The sequence below is a fragment of the Macaca nemestrina genome, chromosome 18 (genome assembly GCF_043159975.1).
Source record: "Macaca nemestrina isolate mMacNem1 chromosome 18, mMacNem.hap1, whole genome shotgun sequence".
Classification (NCBI taxonomy): Eukaryota; Metazoa; Chordata; class Mammalia; order Primates; family Cercopithecidae; genus Macaca; species Macaca nemestrina.
In genome coordinates this window covers 48,418,125-48,435,460 of record NC_092142.1, presented here as the reverse complement: position 1 = coordinate 48,435,460, position 17,336 = coordinate 48,418,125, and the positions used below count along the sequence as shown (strand labels likewise).

General features: G+C 52.7%; 1 protein-coding gene across 7 annotated transcripts in view; it reads left to right on the top strand.

Moving 5' to 3' along the window:
• The window catches only part of LOC105492245 (zinc finger protein 423), a 367,460-nt gene that overhangs the window by 317,120 nt on the left and 33,004 nt on the right, over positions 1-17,336 (top strand). For all 7 annotated transcript variants that reach the window (XM_024796174.2, XM_024796175.2, XM_071084504.1 and 4 more), the window contains 2 exons: positions 12,669-12,800; positions 14,428-14,543. In XM_024796174.2, the coding sequence (XP_024651942.2) occupies positions 12,669-12,800; positions 14,428-14,543 (248 nt within the window). The remainder of the gene's footprint in view (positions 1-12,668; positions 12,801-14,427; positions 14,544-17,336) is intronic.

Below are 17,336 nucleotides of genomic sequence, written 5' to 3'. Positions count from 1 at the left end.
TGGCGGGTGGAGGCACAGCCAAGGGCAGACAGGAGGGCTGGCTGGGCTCTGGGAGCTGGCGATGGGGTCTAAGCTGCCCAGAAGTGACAGACCCCTCATCTGGTCCCAAACCATCTGAGAAAATGGTCTCGGAGGGCTCAGCTCTGGGAGCTGAAAACATCAACAAGCCAGTGTGAGCTTGGGCATCCCATAGGCCTCATTTGGTCTCAATTCTGGGTCTGTTGAAGAGGGAAGGGCCGAGCACTGGGCCTGGCCTCAAGAAGGTGGTATTTTGTTAGGGGAGCGAGTGAAGGAAGGGAAGAGGTGAGTAGATCCGAGAGGAAAACGTGACCTCAGAAAAGACCTTAAGAGGGCCCCGTGCACTGTGACCGTAAGCCTCGCTATCTTGGGCGGCTTTTCAGCCGAACTGAAGAAAGACCCACTCCCCTAGAGTAGACCTAACACTGGTATTAGCATCAGAATCATGTGACTACTTGAAGGGAGTATCATTGATTTGAATGTATTCATTTATTCCATGTTGCGTTTGAATTTCCAATTTAGCTTCAATTTTCATTTTACTTGGGTCACAGCAAAAACCCGGCTCTCTGAGACATAGCCTGCAGAAGCAGAGCTGAGAAACTGCACAGACCACTTAGCTCAGCATCAGAAATCCAAGCATTTATTTCCTCGATGAGCCACGGGGCTCAGCCGGCTTAAAAGGCAACTCAGTAGTGCTGTGGCCCGTGGGCTTCTTGACTGGCTAGGAGCCCAGGTGCTATTGATCCACCATATGACCTATTGGTTCAAAGTTACGGTATTTGGGTTACATCCTTCAGAGAAATTTCATGACTCTGCAGTGTTCCTGTGTTCATCATATTCTTACCCACCTTGGGCAAAGTGCCCACATAATTATCAGGGTGTAGGTTTATGCTGAACGTTGGGAAAGTTCACATCTAAGTGGTTTCCCAGGCAGGGCAATTGCAGTTGCAAGCAAGTGCTAACAGCAAAAGGACTGAGGCGTTCTTCACAATATTTGACACTCACATTCCACAGTTCAATAAATATTTGTTAATCACTTGTTATGTCCCCAGTGCTGTTGTAGGTTCTGGGATTACAGTGTTGAATAAGACAGGGAGAGCCCCTGCCCTCACCTTGCCTGTATTCTAACACAGTGCTTTCTAAGCATTGTGTTAGAATGAACTTTCTAAAATGTTGGAAATATTCTGTACTACCCAGAGTGGTAGCCACTGGCCACGTTAGCTATTGCAACTGAGGCACTGAATGTTTAAATATATTCAACTTTAATTTAAGTTTGAATAGCCACAGGCTGGGCACAGTGGCTCACACCTGTAATCCCAGCACTTTGGGATTTGAGGCCAGGAGTGTGAGACCAGCCTGGGCAAGACAGCAGGATCCTATCTCTACTAAAAATCTAGCCAGGTGTGGTGGTGCACTCTTGTAGTCCCAGCTGCTCAGGAGTCTGAGGCGGCAAGATCTCTTGAGCCCAGGAGTTTGAGGCTGCAGTAAGCTGTGATCATACTGTGGCACTCCAGGCTGGACAACAGAGTGAGACCCTGTCTCAAAAAAAAAAAAAAAAAAAAAAACAAACCCACACATAAAAAACAAACCCAGAAACAAAAGAGCCACAGGTGGCTCTACTAGACTGACAGTGTGGATCTAGCAGATACATATTTCATATTTTTTAAAGCTTTTCAATAGCAGTCATTATTTTCTAGTCTCATTGTTTATTTTTTCAGCTAGAGGATGGGGACGGCTCGGTGTCCAGTGAACCGGGTCAAGGTGGACTTCGAGAAAGTGGTGAATTCCAGTTTCCAAGCTGAACTCTGGAATTTGTTTGTTTGTTTGTTTGTTTGTTTTGCTTTGAGTACTAGTCACTGCAGGGGAAGTTCTGTCTGTATTTACCTGGATGGGGAACTTTTGAAAAATGTTGCTTTCTTGTATTCTGCAAGTGTGTGTTGTGTTTGTGTGTGCTCGTTGGTAACTGTCAGGCTTTTTGACACACTGCTGTTGCTCATTTTAAAAAATGATCTTGGTGAGTACAAAAAATGATGTCGGCAGTAGAGAAAACCCTTGTAGTAGAAGCAGGGGTAATTCATGTGTCCCTGGCAGGGTCAGTGACAATAAGGGTTTTGCAACCTGCCTGTCATGTTAATTGTATATTATTAGAGGCCATTAATCTGAGGATTATTAACATGATGGATTTTTAGGCAATCGTCTTGTTGAAAACTTTAATCTGAAGATCAGTGATATACATCAGTAAGTGTTTGATGTGTTAAGAAAGAATAAGCGACTTGTTTTTACTTAGTGGATCCCCAGGGATATAGTGGAATCTTCATTTTCTGAGGCGATCGGTCTTCAGTTCTTTGCAGGTAAAAGGGGATGTGTGTGAGGAGGGCTGTGGAATGCCTTCTGGAAGTGTGCAGGTTGAGAAATTCTGAGTTGTATAGAACTCCAAGAGTTCTCTTTCCTCGGTTCTCAGTGAAGTCCCATTTGTTCTCTTGTGTGTGGTCTATTTCATCACTCAGACATCCATTCTCTTTCCATTAAGTAGTTGAGATAGTTACCTCCTGTCTCTTGGTGTTGTGTCCAGGACCTGATCTTTGTCTTTTCTTTTGCCAACCACCACCCGTCATGATTGCTGATTGCTCGGAGAGCCGGGATTTGGATGTGTCTGACAGCGATGGGTCTCTGAGCAATTGCTGATCACTCAGAGAGCCAGGAGGTGGACCATGTCCGCCAGCGTCATAGGAAGTTAGCAAGCAGGACCCTCTGTGATGGTGATGTTCTCCTTAACCACCCGGGGCCGCTTGCACCACAGGGCTAGCTCCCTGGTAGTGTGGAATCAGCTCTCAGAGCTGGAAGGAGCCTCCATTGGCAATCCCATCCAGGCTGGGCCCCTCTCTCTGCGGTTTTTGGCACCGAGGCCTTTCAAGTTAGGGAGATTTCTGCATGGGCCCAGCTACGGGGAAGGGCTGGCCAAGGGCCCAGGGGTGGGGGGGGGGGTGCATGCAGCCGATCGCGCCCCTGTCTCAGTCGGGCCCTGCTCTGACCTTCATGAAAATCTCAGGGAGTTTCAAGAGAGAGAAGCAAGGAGAACCATAAAGAAATAGGAAACTTGGGTCCAGGAGCATCAGAGGGGAGGCAAAGTCAACTCATATGACCCGAAGTAGGAAGCTGCAGCCAGCCACGAGGGAACAAAAGGGCTTGAAATCTGGACACAGATTTCGCTATTGCAAATATGGGAGTGGTGTGGAGGTAGAGGAGGATGGAGACAAAGAAAGCTGACACAGAGGCATTTTGAAGATGGAAGTAGCATAGGATGTGCCATGAGAGAATGCACAATGTCCCAGGTGCTAAGGGTCTTTAAACATTTACTGGGGGTGGGGCTGGCCATGTGCCCTGAAAGAGAAACAGGGTTCCATTGCCTTGATGGCCCCCACAGTGGGCTTGTATGTGCCATGTCACCAGGCCTAGGCATGGAGTTTCAGGTAGAATCATGTCAGAAGTGACAATGGCAGGCTGGGTGTGGTGGCTCACTCCTGTAATCCCAGCACTTTGGGAGGCCAAGGCAGGCAGATCACCTGAGGTCAGGAGTTCGAGACCAGCCTGACCAACATGGTAAAACCCCATCTCTACTAAAAATACAAAATTAGCTGTGCGTGGTGGTGTGCGCCTGTAGTCCCAGCTACTTGGGAGGCTGAGGCGGGAGAATTGCTTGAGCCCAGGGCATGGAGGTTGCAGTGAGCTGAGAACGTGCCATGGCACTCCAGCTGGGTGACAAGAGTGAAACTCGGTCTCAAAAAAAAAAAAAAAAAAAAACCACAGAAAAAAGAAGAAGTAACAATAGCAGTAATAGTAGTTGTGGTGGTAGCATTATGATCAGTATTCTTTAGTTTTTTTTTAGTTTTTAAAATTGTTTGAGCTTTTGTTAAGAGACAGAGTCTCCCTCCGTCACCCAGGCTGGCTGGGGTGCAATGGTTCATAGCTCAATGTAACCTCAAAGTCCTGGGCTGAAGATATCTTCCTGCCTCCCTGTACCACCTACCACCATGCCCGTCTAATTTTTTACTTTTTTGTAAAGATGGGGTCTCACTGTGTTGTCCAGGCTGGTCTCGAGCTCCTGGACTTGAGCAATCTTCCTGCTTTGGCCTCCCAAAGTCCTGGAATTACAGGCATAAGCCACTGTGCTGGGGGTCATGATTCATATTCTTTACTTGGCTCTCATTTACTCTCATAACAGCCCCGTGAGGTGGACAACCTTCTCCCCATTTCAAAGTCAGAGACTGAGACACAGAGGGAAGCGCTTGGCCCAGTGTCACCCTGGGTGTCTGCAGCAGAGCCAGGATCCTCCTCCATGCAGCCATGTTTTCCCCCCTCCCTGAAGGATCTAGTCTTGATGAAACAAGGGCGAGTGGGGGGCTGTCCGCTGAGCTGTCCTGTTTGCTGTGATGGGAAATCTCGCAGGGAGTTTACCCGGAATCATTCTCAGGCTTAACTGATCCCTAGCTAAGATCCGTCTGACCTGGCTCTTGGGAGCAGTTGGTCAATGGAACCATCTGGAGTCTTCAGATTTGAGTTTCGGAGAAGGAGAGAGTGAGCAAAGTACTTATAACTTAGGAGAGCAGTGTCTTGGAGATGGGCTTTGGCCAGATGGCCGACCTTGCCATGGAAACCCTGGGGTGAATGCTGGGGTGGTCGAGCCACCCAGCCCTTCCTGGGGTGTGGGACCAGGAAGGAAGGCCTCCGTCCTCCTCTTTTCTCAGCCTTCCTTCCCTGAATCCCGTTGCAACCCCCAGGTGTAGAAAGTGATGAACTTCCACCTGGCCTCTCTGTCCAGCCTCTGGCAGAGGGGAGACTTGTCAGACTCTGGAATCAAGGAAGGCAACCTAGTGATCAAGCCAGGCTGAAACATGCCTGCATAGCAAGCGAGAGGGCAGATCACAGAGGCCCTCGCTTGGTGGGCCTGGACCGGATGCTGGAAGGCAGGAGAGTCCAGTCTGCTGTGATTGGTAGCGATGAAGGGCGGGGCTGCAGGGCGGGGGTGACCCTTCCCACCCACACCTAGAGGCCCATGTGTGGAATTGACATTCTACCCAGATAGGGAATTCGGTCTCCCCCTTCCTCCTGCCATCGGGTAGCGTTCTTTGCACATGTGATGTCGGTGTATTGCAGCATCGACAGCATTGTCGAAGGGGGACGTTGGTGGGTACCTGGGTAAATAAGTATAAATAGTTTTCTTTCTGATATGTGACCAGATTATTTTCCAGTTGATTTCAAGCCCTGGCCCCAAGTGGCCCACAGATCAAAAAAAGATAAGGGTCAGTTACAAGGTTGAGCTCATTCTCCGTTGCCATGGTAACTGACCTCAGGCAACCCTCGGAGGACTACACCCAGCTCCCCAGGTGATGTTTTTACTGTCCACACCATCAATCCCAAGCCTTTCAAAACTCAGACTGCCTAATTGTCAGGGCTCTGTTTTGAAGAGGCTCTGGGTCCCCCGTGGGGCCCGGTCAGGCTGCCAGAGCTCATTTAGAAGCCTTTGTGAAACACGGGGGACCATAGGACGGGTCCCTTCTGGACAGAACGGCCTGGGAAGGTGCCCCCAGGGGGAGGAGGAAGGGCACAGCCCATCCTCCAACATTAATTAGGAAAATGTGAGCCCCAAATGGGAGCAGTGTGGTGGGCTGTGCCTTCAAGCCATGGCTGAGTGGTCTTGAGTGACGAGGACATCGAAGGGTGGAGAGCCCCTGGCATTTGGGGTCAGGAGGGCCACGATGCAGGAATGGTTTTGGGGAGTGTTAGCCACCCACCCTCAGAGTCTCCAGCAGCCTCTTCAAAGATACTCACTTCATTTCCATCCCTGGAGTAACCACAGGGAATTATTTTTCATTGTTGACGATTTTTCAGTCTTTTGCAAAATGTGGACAAAAAGTGACTAGAAAACTTCCCGCCTTTTAAGAGATCCTTCCACATACAATATTGGTCAAAGCAGTGGGACAGCTCCCAAACCAGCTTTGGGGCAGCAGGATTCCAACAAGATCAGCGTTCCTAAGCCCCTTGTATAGTGGTCAGTGGTTCTCACACGTTAATGGATGCCCCAAACATGGGGGCACTTTTCAAATGCTGCAGCTCTGCAGCAGGCCTGAGACTCTTCATTTCTCTCAAGCTCCCAGGTGCTGCCAGGGCTGCTTGGCAGGGAAGTGGGTTCCTGTGGGCTGCCAGGGCTGGGGGTGTGGGGGCTCCCATGGCCATCCCTCATCACCACTCACCTTCTCCCAGCTCTTGCCCAGCCTTTGACAAGGGACACTCCTCAGACCCTGATTTTTCCTATGACCTTGGTTGACTCTCAGCCTAAATGTCACTCTCCCCTTCCCCTCAGCCTGGCCTGGTTAATTTCCTCATGTCATTTAATGACAGATCAATAGATAAATGGCCCAATCTGGCTGCCCAGGTATTATCACCTGCCCTCCTCTTTTTCCCCAGGGGTCTTTGTTTCTTACAGGAAACAAAGGACAGAGTGTCCCACCAGTTCAGGTTCCCAGCTCCGGTTCCTAGCTCCTGTTCCACACTATTTGTGGTTATCTATTGGGATGGTGTCAGAGGGGTCCTCTCCTGGGGTCACCCTCACCTCACCCTCTTGCCTCCTGGCAAGATTTGCCTGGATGAGTGCTGGGACCTCTACTCCCATGCTTCCTCTCTCCAAGGACCATGTGCAGCGCCCATTTGCAGTGTGTGTGTCTGAGCCCTGGGACCTAAGGACTTGACCTGATACTAGGCATGCGGGCCACAGGCTGAGCCCCTGGTGCTGTGGAATGTCATTCTGGGGCATTTATTTCTGGGGCTGGTAGTGGAGGGGCCTCAGCTCAGCCAAGCAGCCTGTGCATTCCCTGCCTTGCTTCCACCTGCAGACGCACTCTTGGAGAGAGGAGGTGCAGCCTGGACTGGCCCATGCTGTCACATGCAGGGCTACCTCCTCCCCTTCCTCAGGGAAAGCCCCAGCCCTGTGGCCAACTGGCGCTTGTGCTGGCGAGGGGACCCCCAGGCTCAAACATGGAGATGCAGAGGGCGGCTCTGTCTTCCTTCTCACCCGGGTTTTTTGGGTGATCAGGGAGCAGGGGTGGATTGCTGGGTCCCAGGTTTTAAGTCTTGTGGCTGTTTCTTGAATTTTCTAAAGCCAGAGAGGGCTGCTGGGGGTGAACAGCAGGGCTGCTGCTGCCCCGCCCTGCCCTGCCACATCCCTGTTAGGGGCCCTGCCTCTCTAAGTGTCCCTTCCTCTTCTGTCAGCTGAGGGAGCCTCTCCATGCCCGCAGTCTTGGAGCAGGCTGTTGTTCTGTGGGGATCCAGAAAGTGTTACTGGAGTTGAGGTTTTACAAGCCGAGTCCTGTGAGATTAGGGGTGACCATGGGTGCATAGTGATGGCATTTACCAGCACTCCCACCCTCCCCCAAACTCTGTGCTAAGTGCTTGACATAAATCTCCCATTTCCTGCTCATCAAGCATCTCCTGGGTGCCGGATCCTGTTCTAGGCACTGGTGACACAGCAGTGGGCAAAGCAGCCCTCGTGGAGTTTATGTTACTCTGTCTGTGTGCCGGAGGGAGGAAGGGAGGGAGGGAATGAGAATGAATTAGTTAAACAATGAACCCTGTAATATACCAGGTGGTAGTAAGCGCTGTCCAGGAATTAAAGGTGGGCCGGGTGCTGGAAAGGATGGGGGCGTGTGCTGTGTTCGCTGGGGGTCTCTAGTAAGGCCTCTCTGAGGAGGTGTCCTTTAGGCAGACCCCTGAGTGAAGTGAGGGAAGGAGTGTGGGATGGTCTGGGGGTCTCAGCAAGGGCAGATGTCCTGTGGCTGAAGAAGCCTGCTTGGCTGCCCTGTAATGACTCTTCCTGTTTGCTAGTGGCAGAAGCAGCTCAGAGAGGCAAAGTAACTTACTCCAGTCTACACAGCAGGTGAGTGGTGGAACTGGGGCTCAAACCCAAGTGTTTCCGGCTCTAGCTTTTGTGTCCTTCGTTGCCACGTCCTGGATGTAGGTGGCTAGTCATGCCCTTGTCAACACCAGGCGGAAGTCATTGGTCCTCTCCTAGACAGGTGTGTGCATTAATGATGCCACTCTGGGGTCAGCTTTCCCGAGGGGGGTTCCTGCTAAGAGAGGGGGTAGGCAGGGACCATCCGTTGTGGCTGGAGCAGGTCACGCTCAGTGCGCCAGAGCCCAAGAACAATGCTCCGTCCACACTGCAGCCGCCGCTTCTCCCTCCCAGGCAGCAAATTATGGCCTCCGAATGTGTGCCCAGGCCTGCCTTTGACATCAGTGGGGCCTACCTGAGCTTCACCTTCAGGATTCTGATAATCAGTTCTCTCTCCTCCCGGCTTCCCCCAAGACCCGTATGGAAATAAGTATGTGTCTGCCAGGGATCAAATGCTTTTGGAGACAAAAGTCGGTACCAGGGACATTACAGGGAGCTATCATCTCGGCACGATGCTCTTCCACAAAGCCCTCTGCTCCTCTTTTGGGCTGACACAGTTTCAGCCTGAAAGGTTCCAGCAGGCTGACTTGGTTTTAAGCAAAAGCACATCCTATTATTTTTTTGAGAAATGAAGTGTAAAATTAACGCTTATTATTCCTGAGCAGAGGAGGGAGAAAGGAGAGACAGGGACTTTGGGATTTTTGTGCTTGGCGGGTTGTTTGTTTGGCAGTTTGGGTTTTTATTTATTTTTATTTTTTTTAAATCATAATAAATCAATAGATTTCCTTGTGCCAGCCTCGACTTAGAGGGAACAGGAGGCAAGATCTGAATTTCAGCAGGTGAAATCTGCATTTCACTTTACAAATGAGCGGGGCTGCATAATTCACTTGAGTTGTGTGGGTCTCTCTTATGGATGCCTGTCATGTGCTATTTAAAAAAAAAAAAAAAAAAAAAAAAAGGCACCGAAAAGGAAGGGAAGCGATCGTGCGTCTTAACTCACAAAATCCTCCAGTCCCCACGCCGGGGCGGAGGGGCCTGCGGGCTCCCAGACAGCTTTGTCATTCTGCTCCAAGGCGTCGGCCGAGCACCATGTGATCTTATATAATTCAGGAAAGTGATTCTCGGAGGGTGCCGCTATCGGCGGACCCTGCATCTTGGGATGGAACGAGAGGTTGTCAGCGCCTGCGGGGTGAGAGTGATGGTGCTAGCAAATTCTATCAATATCCATGGGCTGGCTCACATTGGGTCACCAGCACGCAAAGGAGTGTTTGTCACACTAACTAGGGCAGCCCCTCCCCGCCCTCACCGCCTCCCCGGCCCTCCCCCTGTTTTCCTGGATGGTTTCATAGGCAGAGGTACACGTAATGGACACCCAAGGGAGTACCTCGAACCCCTCCAGTGGGGAGAAGGCCTCGTCTTCAGAAAGATTTGCAAATCAAAAGGTCTTGCCTTGAGTGGGAGCGAGTCCCAGCTCTGCGGGAACCCCTCAGGCTTTATTCCACCCCCTCCCTTCACTTTCACTTTTTGCTTGTTTTATTTCTCCTCCCCTCTTTCCCCAGGTTTGACTCTCTTAAAACACTTGGGGGAGAGAGAGGAAAGGGTCCCGAGACACACAGTGGTCTGTTGGGCTCTTGATCTAATTAGCCTGGAACCTTACTTTGACACTGGTTTGGGGCTGTGATCTGCTTAAATGGTAGCCGTTCGGGCCCCGCACGGCTTGCAGCTCCAGGGCTGCCTGACTGTGCACATATTTATGAACGTGGGCGCTGGGTGTAGCTGCGGTTATGAATCAGGGGGGACCGGCTGATGAATTGCTCAGCACTCGGAGAACGGAAAGTGACTGTCAGACATGATTTCTCTGATTTATAAGTTGCAGGAGGCTTCTTTGTCCTCTCGGTGTTTGTGTATCAGATGGGCACACCGCCATTCACAGCCAAGTGGCTAAAGACCCCCGCTCGGCAGAGAGCAGTAAATCCTCTTTGCCATCTCAGCCCCCAGAGCCCCCAGCTGGGCAGGGAGAGAGGGCCCAGCCTGGGGGTGTCTCTCCTCTGTGAGTATGTCCAAGCCCCTCCCTCAGGTGAGCCCAGGAGGGGCCTGATGCTTTTCAAGCCACAGGAGGAGAAAACATCATCCATGCCCATTGCCTAATTGCCAGGGTCAGAAAAACTCACATGGTTACATGAATCAAGGGTCATTGTGCCCAGTGAGGGGGTAGTCGTGTGTGTGTGTGTGTGTGTGTGCTCATGAACTGGAATAGTCAGGGCAGGTTGCCTGGAGGTGGTGTACGGTGGCGGGGTACAAGTCAGGGAAGGCTGCCTGGAGGTGGTGTACGGTGGCGGGGTGCAAGTCAAGGAAGGCTGCCTGGAGGTGGGGTATGGTGGCGGGGGTACATGCATATAGGAATGGTTTTGTATCCTCTTCTGCACCACCCCCATCTGGCTGTGTTACTTGAGTAAATGGTCTAATTCTCTGAACCCATTTCTTCTTCCCAGAAGTGCAGTTTTCCGAGCAAGCTGGCTTATTTCTGAGATTGAAATATGTTATAAACTATTCTTACAGAAAACTCTGCACAGTTGTCAACTTCACATACCCCCTCCCTCCTTAATGTCCAAGGGGTGTCCTCATTCTAATAAGGTCACATTTAAGGATGGAGTCTCTTTCATTCCTTGATCCTACACCCTGTGCCAGGCACTGGGCAAGGTTGTTTGTGCAGGGGGCAGGGGATGCATTGGAGGGTCTTTCGAGGCAGCCCCCCCACACTGGAGGCCATCTCTAATTATGATGAAAGTCTCCCCAAGGGAGGCGGAGGACGAGCAAGGGGCCTGCAGGGCAAGCGTGCTGTGCCTGCCCTGTGTCCCAAAACTTGTCAATGAATTCCTGTTCCGCTAGTATAAATGGAAGATCTGTTTGAGTCTCTGTCGGGTGTATGTGGCCTAATTGCCAGGGCTCCAGGGGCATGACAAACACCCGGTAGATTCCAGCCAGTGGGCTATGTGGGGCAGGCCCACCTGTGTGTGCACGTGTGTGTGTGTGCCTCTGCAGTGGGGTGCCCGGGGGTGCGGGGGATGGCTGGGCCGGGGGGAATGCCTGCTGCCTCTGCCAGCCCCTGCCAGGGCCTGGGGACCCAGGGACTCGCCAGAAGCCTCAGCCCATCTGTGTTCATGTCTTGCCACCGGCAGAACCCCTCTGCTACCTAATTCTTGCCTTTAAGGGCAAATCAGAGCACCTGGCGCCTTCAGTGAGGCTGGTTCCCTGGGGGAGCCCAAAGGGGAACCCGTGTCCTTGGTTGTCCCAGATAATACTCTCACCAACACTGACATGCCAGGCAGTAAACATTTATTGAGCACTTGCCGTGTGCCAGGGTCTGTTCCAGACCCCTGTGCATGTATTAGCTCATTTAATTCTCATAGCAACTATAAGAGAAAAGCTGTGATGGAGTGTTTCAGACAGAGGAAACTGAGGTACAGAGAGGTTGTGTGACTTGTCTAAGATCACCCAGTAAGGGGCAGGGCCGGATTCCAACCCCAGGTGATGTGAGGCTCAAACCAGGGGATTCCCCATCCCCACCACTGACCCCTGGGCCCCTCTGTCCTCTTGCAGCCCGTGAGGCAGGGAGGACAGGTTGTCCCCTCTTACTGCACATGAGCTAGTGCCCACAGCATGCTGTGTGGGGCTGATGAGCCAGGATTTGAACCTGGTGCTGCTCGATTGTGGGCGAGGACACCAGGGCTCTGAGCCTCCTCGATGCTGGCAAGGCTGGTGCTCAGGCGCTGTGTGTCCTCTGGCGCCTTTGGGTGAAGGTTTGGGGTCTCAGCGGCTCCCAGGTGGGGTGATGGAGGAGCTGTGTTCTGATCTGAAGCAGGATGGCAAGTTTGCCCATTGTCCATCATCCACTGCATAGACCATTTGTTTAAAAGAAAAGCAGATAAAAAGAGCGTTTGGTGCAATATCTTCTGTGCTGCCCGTCACTTTCGAAGTAAAATTCCAAAGTGCTCCAGGGGCTGACAAGACCCTTCTTTTGCATCCCTGTGGCCTCTCTGACCTCACTCCTGGCCCTCCGAGCTCAGGCACTCTGTTCCCATGCTGGGCTTTAAGCCCGCCCAGCACGGCGTGGACCCACCTCAGGGCCCTGCCCCCACCCCTCTCCTAGAGTGCTCTCACCACGTATTCACATCACTTCCTGACACTGCATTATGTGCTGATGATTTTGTTTATCATCTGTCTACCCCACCACCAGAATGGGGGCAGAGACATGATTTGTTTAGTTGCCTAAAGAATCCTTAGAGCAAAGTTCCTGGCACGTAGTACATGCTCAATAAATATTTGATTGGAATTTTAAAAATCCTGGTTGGACCACCTTCTCCATCTGGTGCCTCAAGTTGGGTGCCTCTGCACAGTGACCCAGTCTTGGGACTAACGCTGTTGACCATGGCCTGCACACCTGGCTGCTTGATCAGCAGGAGAAATCACAGCAAATGGCACCTCCAAGGGCCAGATATTTGGAGCCGGTCCTCTGGGGTCTGTAAGCCTCTAGGGGTGAGGCCATGTGGAGCCAGGATGAGTCTTGGTGTCTGCGGTCCCCTTACCAAGCCTGGTGCTGGGGATTGGAGGGGGATTAGCCCTGGGGTCTATGGGAGGCCTTGTGGGCACCTGTCTGGGGGACATGGCATCCTGGTCACTGACTGGTCACGGGTTTTCCTTTCAGAGGAAGGCATCAACCACGAGTGTAAGCTGTGCAACCAGATGTTCGACTCCCCGGCCAAGCTCCTCTGTCACCTCATTGAGCACAGCTTCGAGGGCATGGGCGGCACCTTCAAATGCCCTGTGTGTTTCACAGGTAAGGTACCCAGCGTGTGCCCCTCGGGGGAGAGAAATGGACGCAGGAGCCCTGCCCTGTTGTTTCGGGATCCCAGCGTGTGCTCTTCCTCTTTCCTTGGCAGACCTATTATAGTCCAGGACTCCATGGGGGATACCCTGAGGGATTAACAGGCCCTTTGCCCCACGTCCCTCAGTTCAGAGCTGACACAAGCCTTCCTTCAGTGCTCTCTGGCCTCTCCTCATCAACAGGCTGGTTGGCACCCTCTCCTCGCCCTCTGCACACAGTGGCTAGAAGCCCTTTGTCCAACCCAGCCTCAACCCTGTGCTGCAGTTTTCCCCTCCCAGGCCCTGTGTTTGTCTCCCTGAGCCTTGAGCTCTATTCAGCTCTGCTGGGGCTCCCAGCTTCACATACTCCTGGTTCCCCTCTTCCCTGGCCTACCTAGCTCCCATCCGTGCTCCAGGATGCAGGGGTCAAGGGCAGCTCTGCTGGCCAAGTCCCCAGCCCCCGGACTGGCTGCCAGCCCAGGCAAATGGCTGTCCCAGCCCGAGGCAAGTCTCAGGGGCTCTGCCGGCCCCCTCCTGCTGCCCAGATGGCAGCCGGTGTGCGTGGGAGAGCCTGGCCTTCCCTGCCTCCCCCGACATCTGCTGTCTGCCACGGCAGGAAGCCCACCCTGGGGAGGACGCCTGGCGGGAGGGTATCTCTGAAGTGCTCACCTCCCAGACACACAGCTGCTCTGGGCCGCCTCCTGTGTGCGCCCAGGGCCGGGGCCACCTCGGGACTCCTGCCACCGGGAAGCCGGGGCTAGACCTGCTCCATGCCAGGCCCAGGGGTATCCAGTCTGGGGCAAATCCCCCAAACACACACCCCTGGGGCTCCCAAGAGTCCCTGAGCACCCTGATGCCTTCTTCCCCCTCATCTCAGGAGCCCCCACCCATCTGTCACTGTCACACTCTGAGGCTGGCACTGAGGGGCCCCAGCTGCCCGTCTGCCAACCCAGGACACGGGGACCTCTGTGTGGGGGCCCAAGGATGCTGACAACAATAAAAATAGGAATTTGTGTTGGTTGAGCAACTTCTTGTACAAGACCCTGTGCTGAGCTTATTTAATTCAAGTCTAGGCTCTGCCACTTGCTAGTGGTGGGATCTTGGACAAGCCATTTAACATTCCTGGCACTTCAGTTTTCTCTTGTATAAAATGGGGATAATAGCACCTGTCCTACAGGCCTGGGGGAGGTTCAAGGAGCTCGCCCCTGTAGGTGTCTGGCTGTTGATGACGGGGATGAGGAGGACAGCATTCATTTGTCTGTGGCAGGCCATCTTTTAAGCACTTTATCAGTATTAACCCATTTGATCCTCCCAGCCACCAGCCAGGGACATACTATAATCTTCATTTTTTGAGTGAGGAAATGGAACCCAGAGAGGTTAAGTGACTTACCCAAGGTTGCACAGCCACTAAGTACCAGAGCTCAGCTTATCTAACTCGAGCCTCCTCTAGTAGGTGCTAAGAATGCTCCCAGTAGCCCACTATTTGGCTGACTGTGCCTACACCACAGTGATCCCTGCCTGCGAGTGTTGTCGGGGGCAGCTGCCTCAAGAGGCTGGGCTGGTGTCCTGAGCTTGGCCCTGACGGCCGTGTCTGTGTCTAGTCTTTGTCCAGGCCAACAAGTTGCAGCAGCACATCTTTGCCGTGCACGGGCAGGAGGACAAGATCTACGACTGCTCGCAGTGCCCTCAGAAGTTCTTCTTCCAGACTGAGCTGCAGGTGGGTGCCCACATCCGCTGTACCACGCCGCCTGATGGTCCTCGGTTCCCCTGTCAGCACCGAGGGTCTCAGGGTTAAGGCAAGATGGTGGCGTCTTATGCTGGCAGGTCTGCAATCAGGGACTGACCTCCTGGCTGGCAGGCATGGAGTGTCAGCCCCCTGGCCTCTGCCGGCCCAGCGTTCTCAAAAGAACCAACTGCCACCAGCTAACCCAGAGCAGGAGTCAGAAGCTTACGTTTGAGGTGTTCCGTGGCAAGTCCTGTCTGCTCCTGGGGATTCCATTTCCCTGCGTCTATTGTAAAATGATATTTGACTGAGTTTGGTTCTGTGGCTAGTAGCTCATGATGTCTTTGTGGCTGGGTCCTGGGGCTGTGTGGGGACAGAAATTAGCTCTGGGGCTTTGGAGCCTCCAGCTTTGCCCAGAAAAGCCAGAAAAGTAAGAGTCGTGGTGCCCAATTGCCCCAAATTGGAGGCAGTCACCAGAGGTCCTGAGACCAATGTGGCCCTCAGGCAAGGGACAGGGGCCTCAGCCAACTTCCTTGCATCCTCATCCCCAGCCTGTGGTAGCTGAGAGGACCTTGGGAAAGGAAGCTGCTGCGACGGTCTTCCCAGGCATTCCCAGCTGCCTCCCTTGGAATCCCATGGGGCCCCTTCTCACCTGTTACTGATTTTTCCAAGGAGCAAGATCTGTGCCCAAGTGAAACCGCTTTCTCTCCCACTGGATTTTGCAAAAAATTCTTGTAACACTGGAGAGATCACATGCCCACCAGAAATACAGCACACACACACAGAAAAATCTCACATTCACTGTACCTGGACTGTAGCATCACACACGCAGAGGGAAGGTGCATACACACAGTTCCTATCACAGTGCCTATGCCCAGAGATGTCACTTACACAGCACGCACACTGAGGAATACGACACACATGCAGCACAACACTGCACCCCCAAAAGAAGGACCACACTCACGTCCACAGATAGATCACACGTACACGCAGACGGACATGCTGAAATGTCACATACCAAGAATGGGCCCGTCGGGAAGGATACGGGTAGGTTAGGCTGCAATAAAAAACGTCCTCTTGGTCTCTCTGTCCTCAACAAAAGGTTTATTTGTTGCCCATGACATAGCCAAGCAGGTGATGGGGAAGGGACTCTGTTCATGATATTACTCAGTGACCTGGACCCACGAGGGTCCATGTGCGTCCCCGTTTCCGTAGTCACTGAGGCAGGGAGAAGAGGGAGATGGTGACCTCTGCACCAGCTCTTCAAGTTTCCCCTCAGAAATGATGCCTGCCACCTTCTCTCACATTGTATGGACTAGAGTGACCCCCTCGGGCATGCCCAACCTCCGAGTGGGTGAGGCAGGGAATTCTACCCTCTGCCTGGAAGGAGAAGGGAGCCCTAAGGACTCACACACACCAGTTTGGCCCCCCAGGACAGACCCCCCACACCCAGCAGCTCCCTCCCTCATCCCCATGCCACTGCCGCACCTGCATGCAGCAGCCTCCAAGCCACCCAGGTTACAAGGCTGGGGCCACTCACCCTGTGCAGAGTCACTTGAATGACCACAGTGGTGCCCCCATCTCTGGGGTTAGAGGGGCACAGCTGTGGCCTGTTGTAGGGGGCCCCCTTCTTACTGTGCTGCAGCCCACCCACACTGCCAGACCTGGGCCTGCCTGTCTGCACAGCTGTTGGTGGCTGTTGCCTGGAGGACATGCAAACAGGCCCTTGGAGGATGTGGGGGCCGGCGGGATTCACCATTCGATGGTCAAGTCCTGTTTCCATAGGCTGGCCCCATGCCAGGGCTGGGCAGGCTGAGCTCAGGGCTGGCCCCGAGGAGCATCCAGCTGGTGTGGCGGAAAGCCTGTTTCTTTTCATGCTTAGGGTGCTCATAAATATGTGTATTGTACATGAGGCCTTTATCCCATTGTCACAGTGTGGGACAGAGTTATGAAACCAATTATACAGACCCGGCCCAGAGAGGGGGTTCCACTTCCAAAAGGCCACCACTGAGCTAGTGAACGTGACCATGCCACTGCTGTCTCCCCATTGATCCACTAACTGAGCCGATGTCGCTGTGCTTAGGATGTGTGGGGTGTTGGTGCCATCCAGGAAGCCTCCCTGCTCGTGTGCTGGATGTGCACCCTCTCCCAAGTGCAGTCCATGCAGCCGCCTTATCCTACCTGCCTTACCTGCATGGCTCAGCTATCAAAATAGGCCTGGGTCCCCTGAGAGAGGAAGCTTTCTATAGTCCAACAGGTCAGGCCTCTTTTAAACCCATTGGTGCATATAAACTACGATTTATTTACACTTCGGACTTGCTCAGCTCCTGCCTGGCTCCCCTGTATTGTCCCAAATGCCAAGAGGTCTCTTCTCTGTTGGCCTTAAGATTATTCCCAGAGAAGGTTTCCCATCCTGACGTTTTGGAGCTTCATCAGTGTCACCAGGCTGGGCGCCTAGCTCATAAGCGCAGAGGTGGTGGGAAGCTGCTGCTTTCAATCTGGATCTCGCTTCGATCCCACCTATCTCGAGCTGTGGGCCACACTTCACCTGAGAATGGTTCATGTCAGCTGGTGGTTTCCTGGGTCATCCCATTAACCTTTAAGTCAGATCCTCAAATACTGAGAAACCGCTAAATTACAGCCTTAACGAGTCACTATTTTCTGCAATTAATGATTTTAATTGTAGACCGTTTAAATATGGAAGTGTTGTGGCAACGCCAAATCTATGCAAATAATAGCTCTCGTTAAATAACTTGAATAGCAATTTTCTGGTTTTTGAGAGGAGGG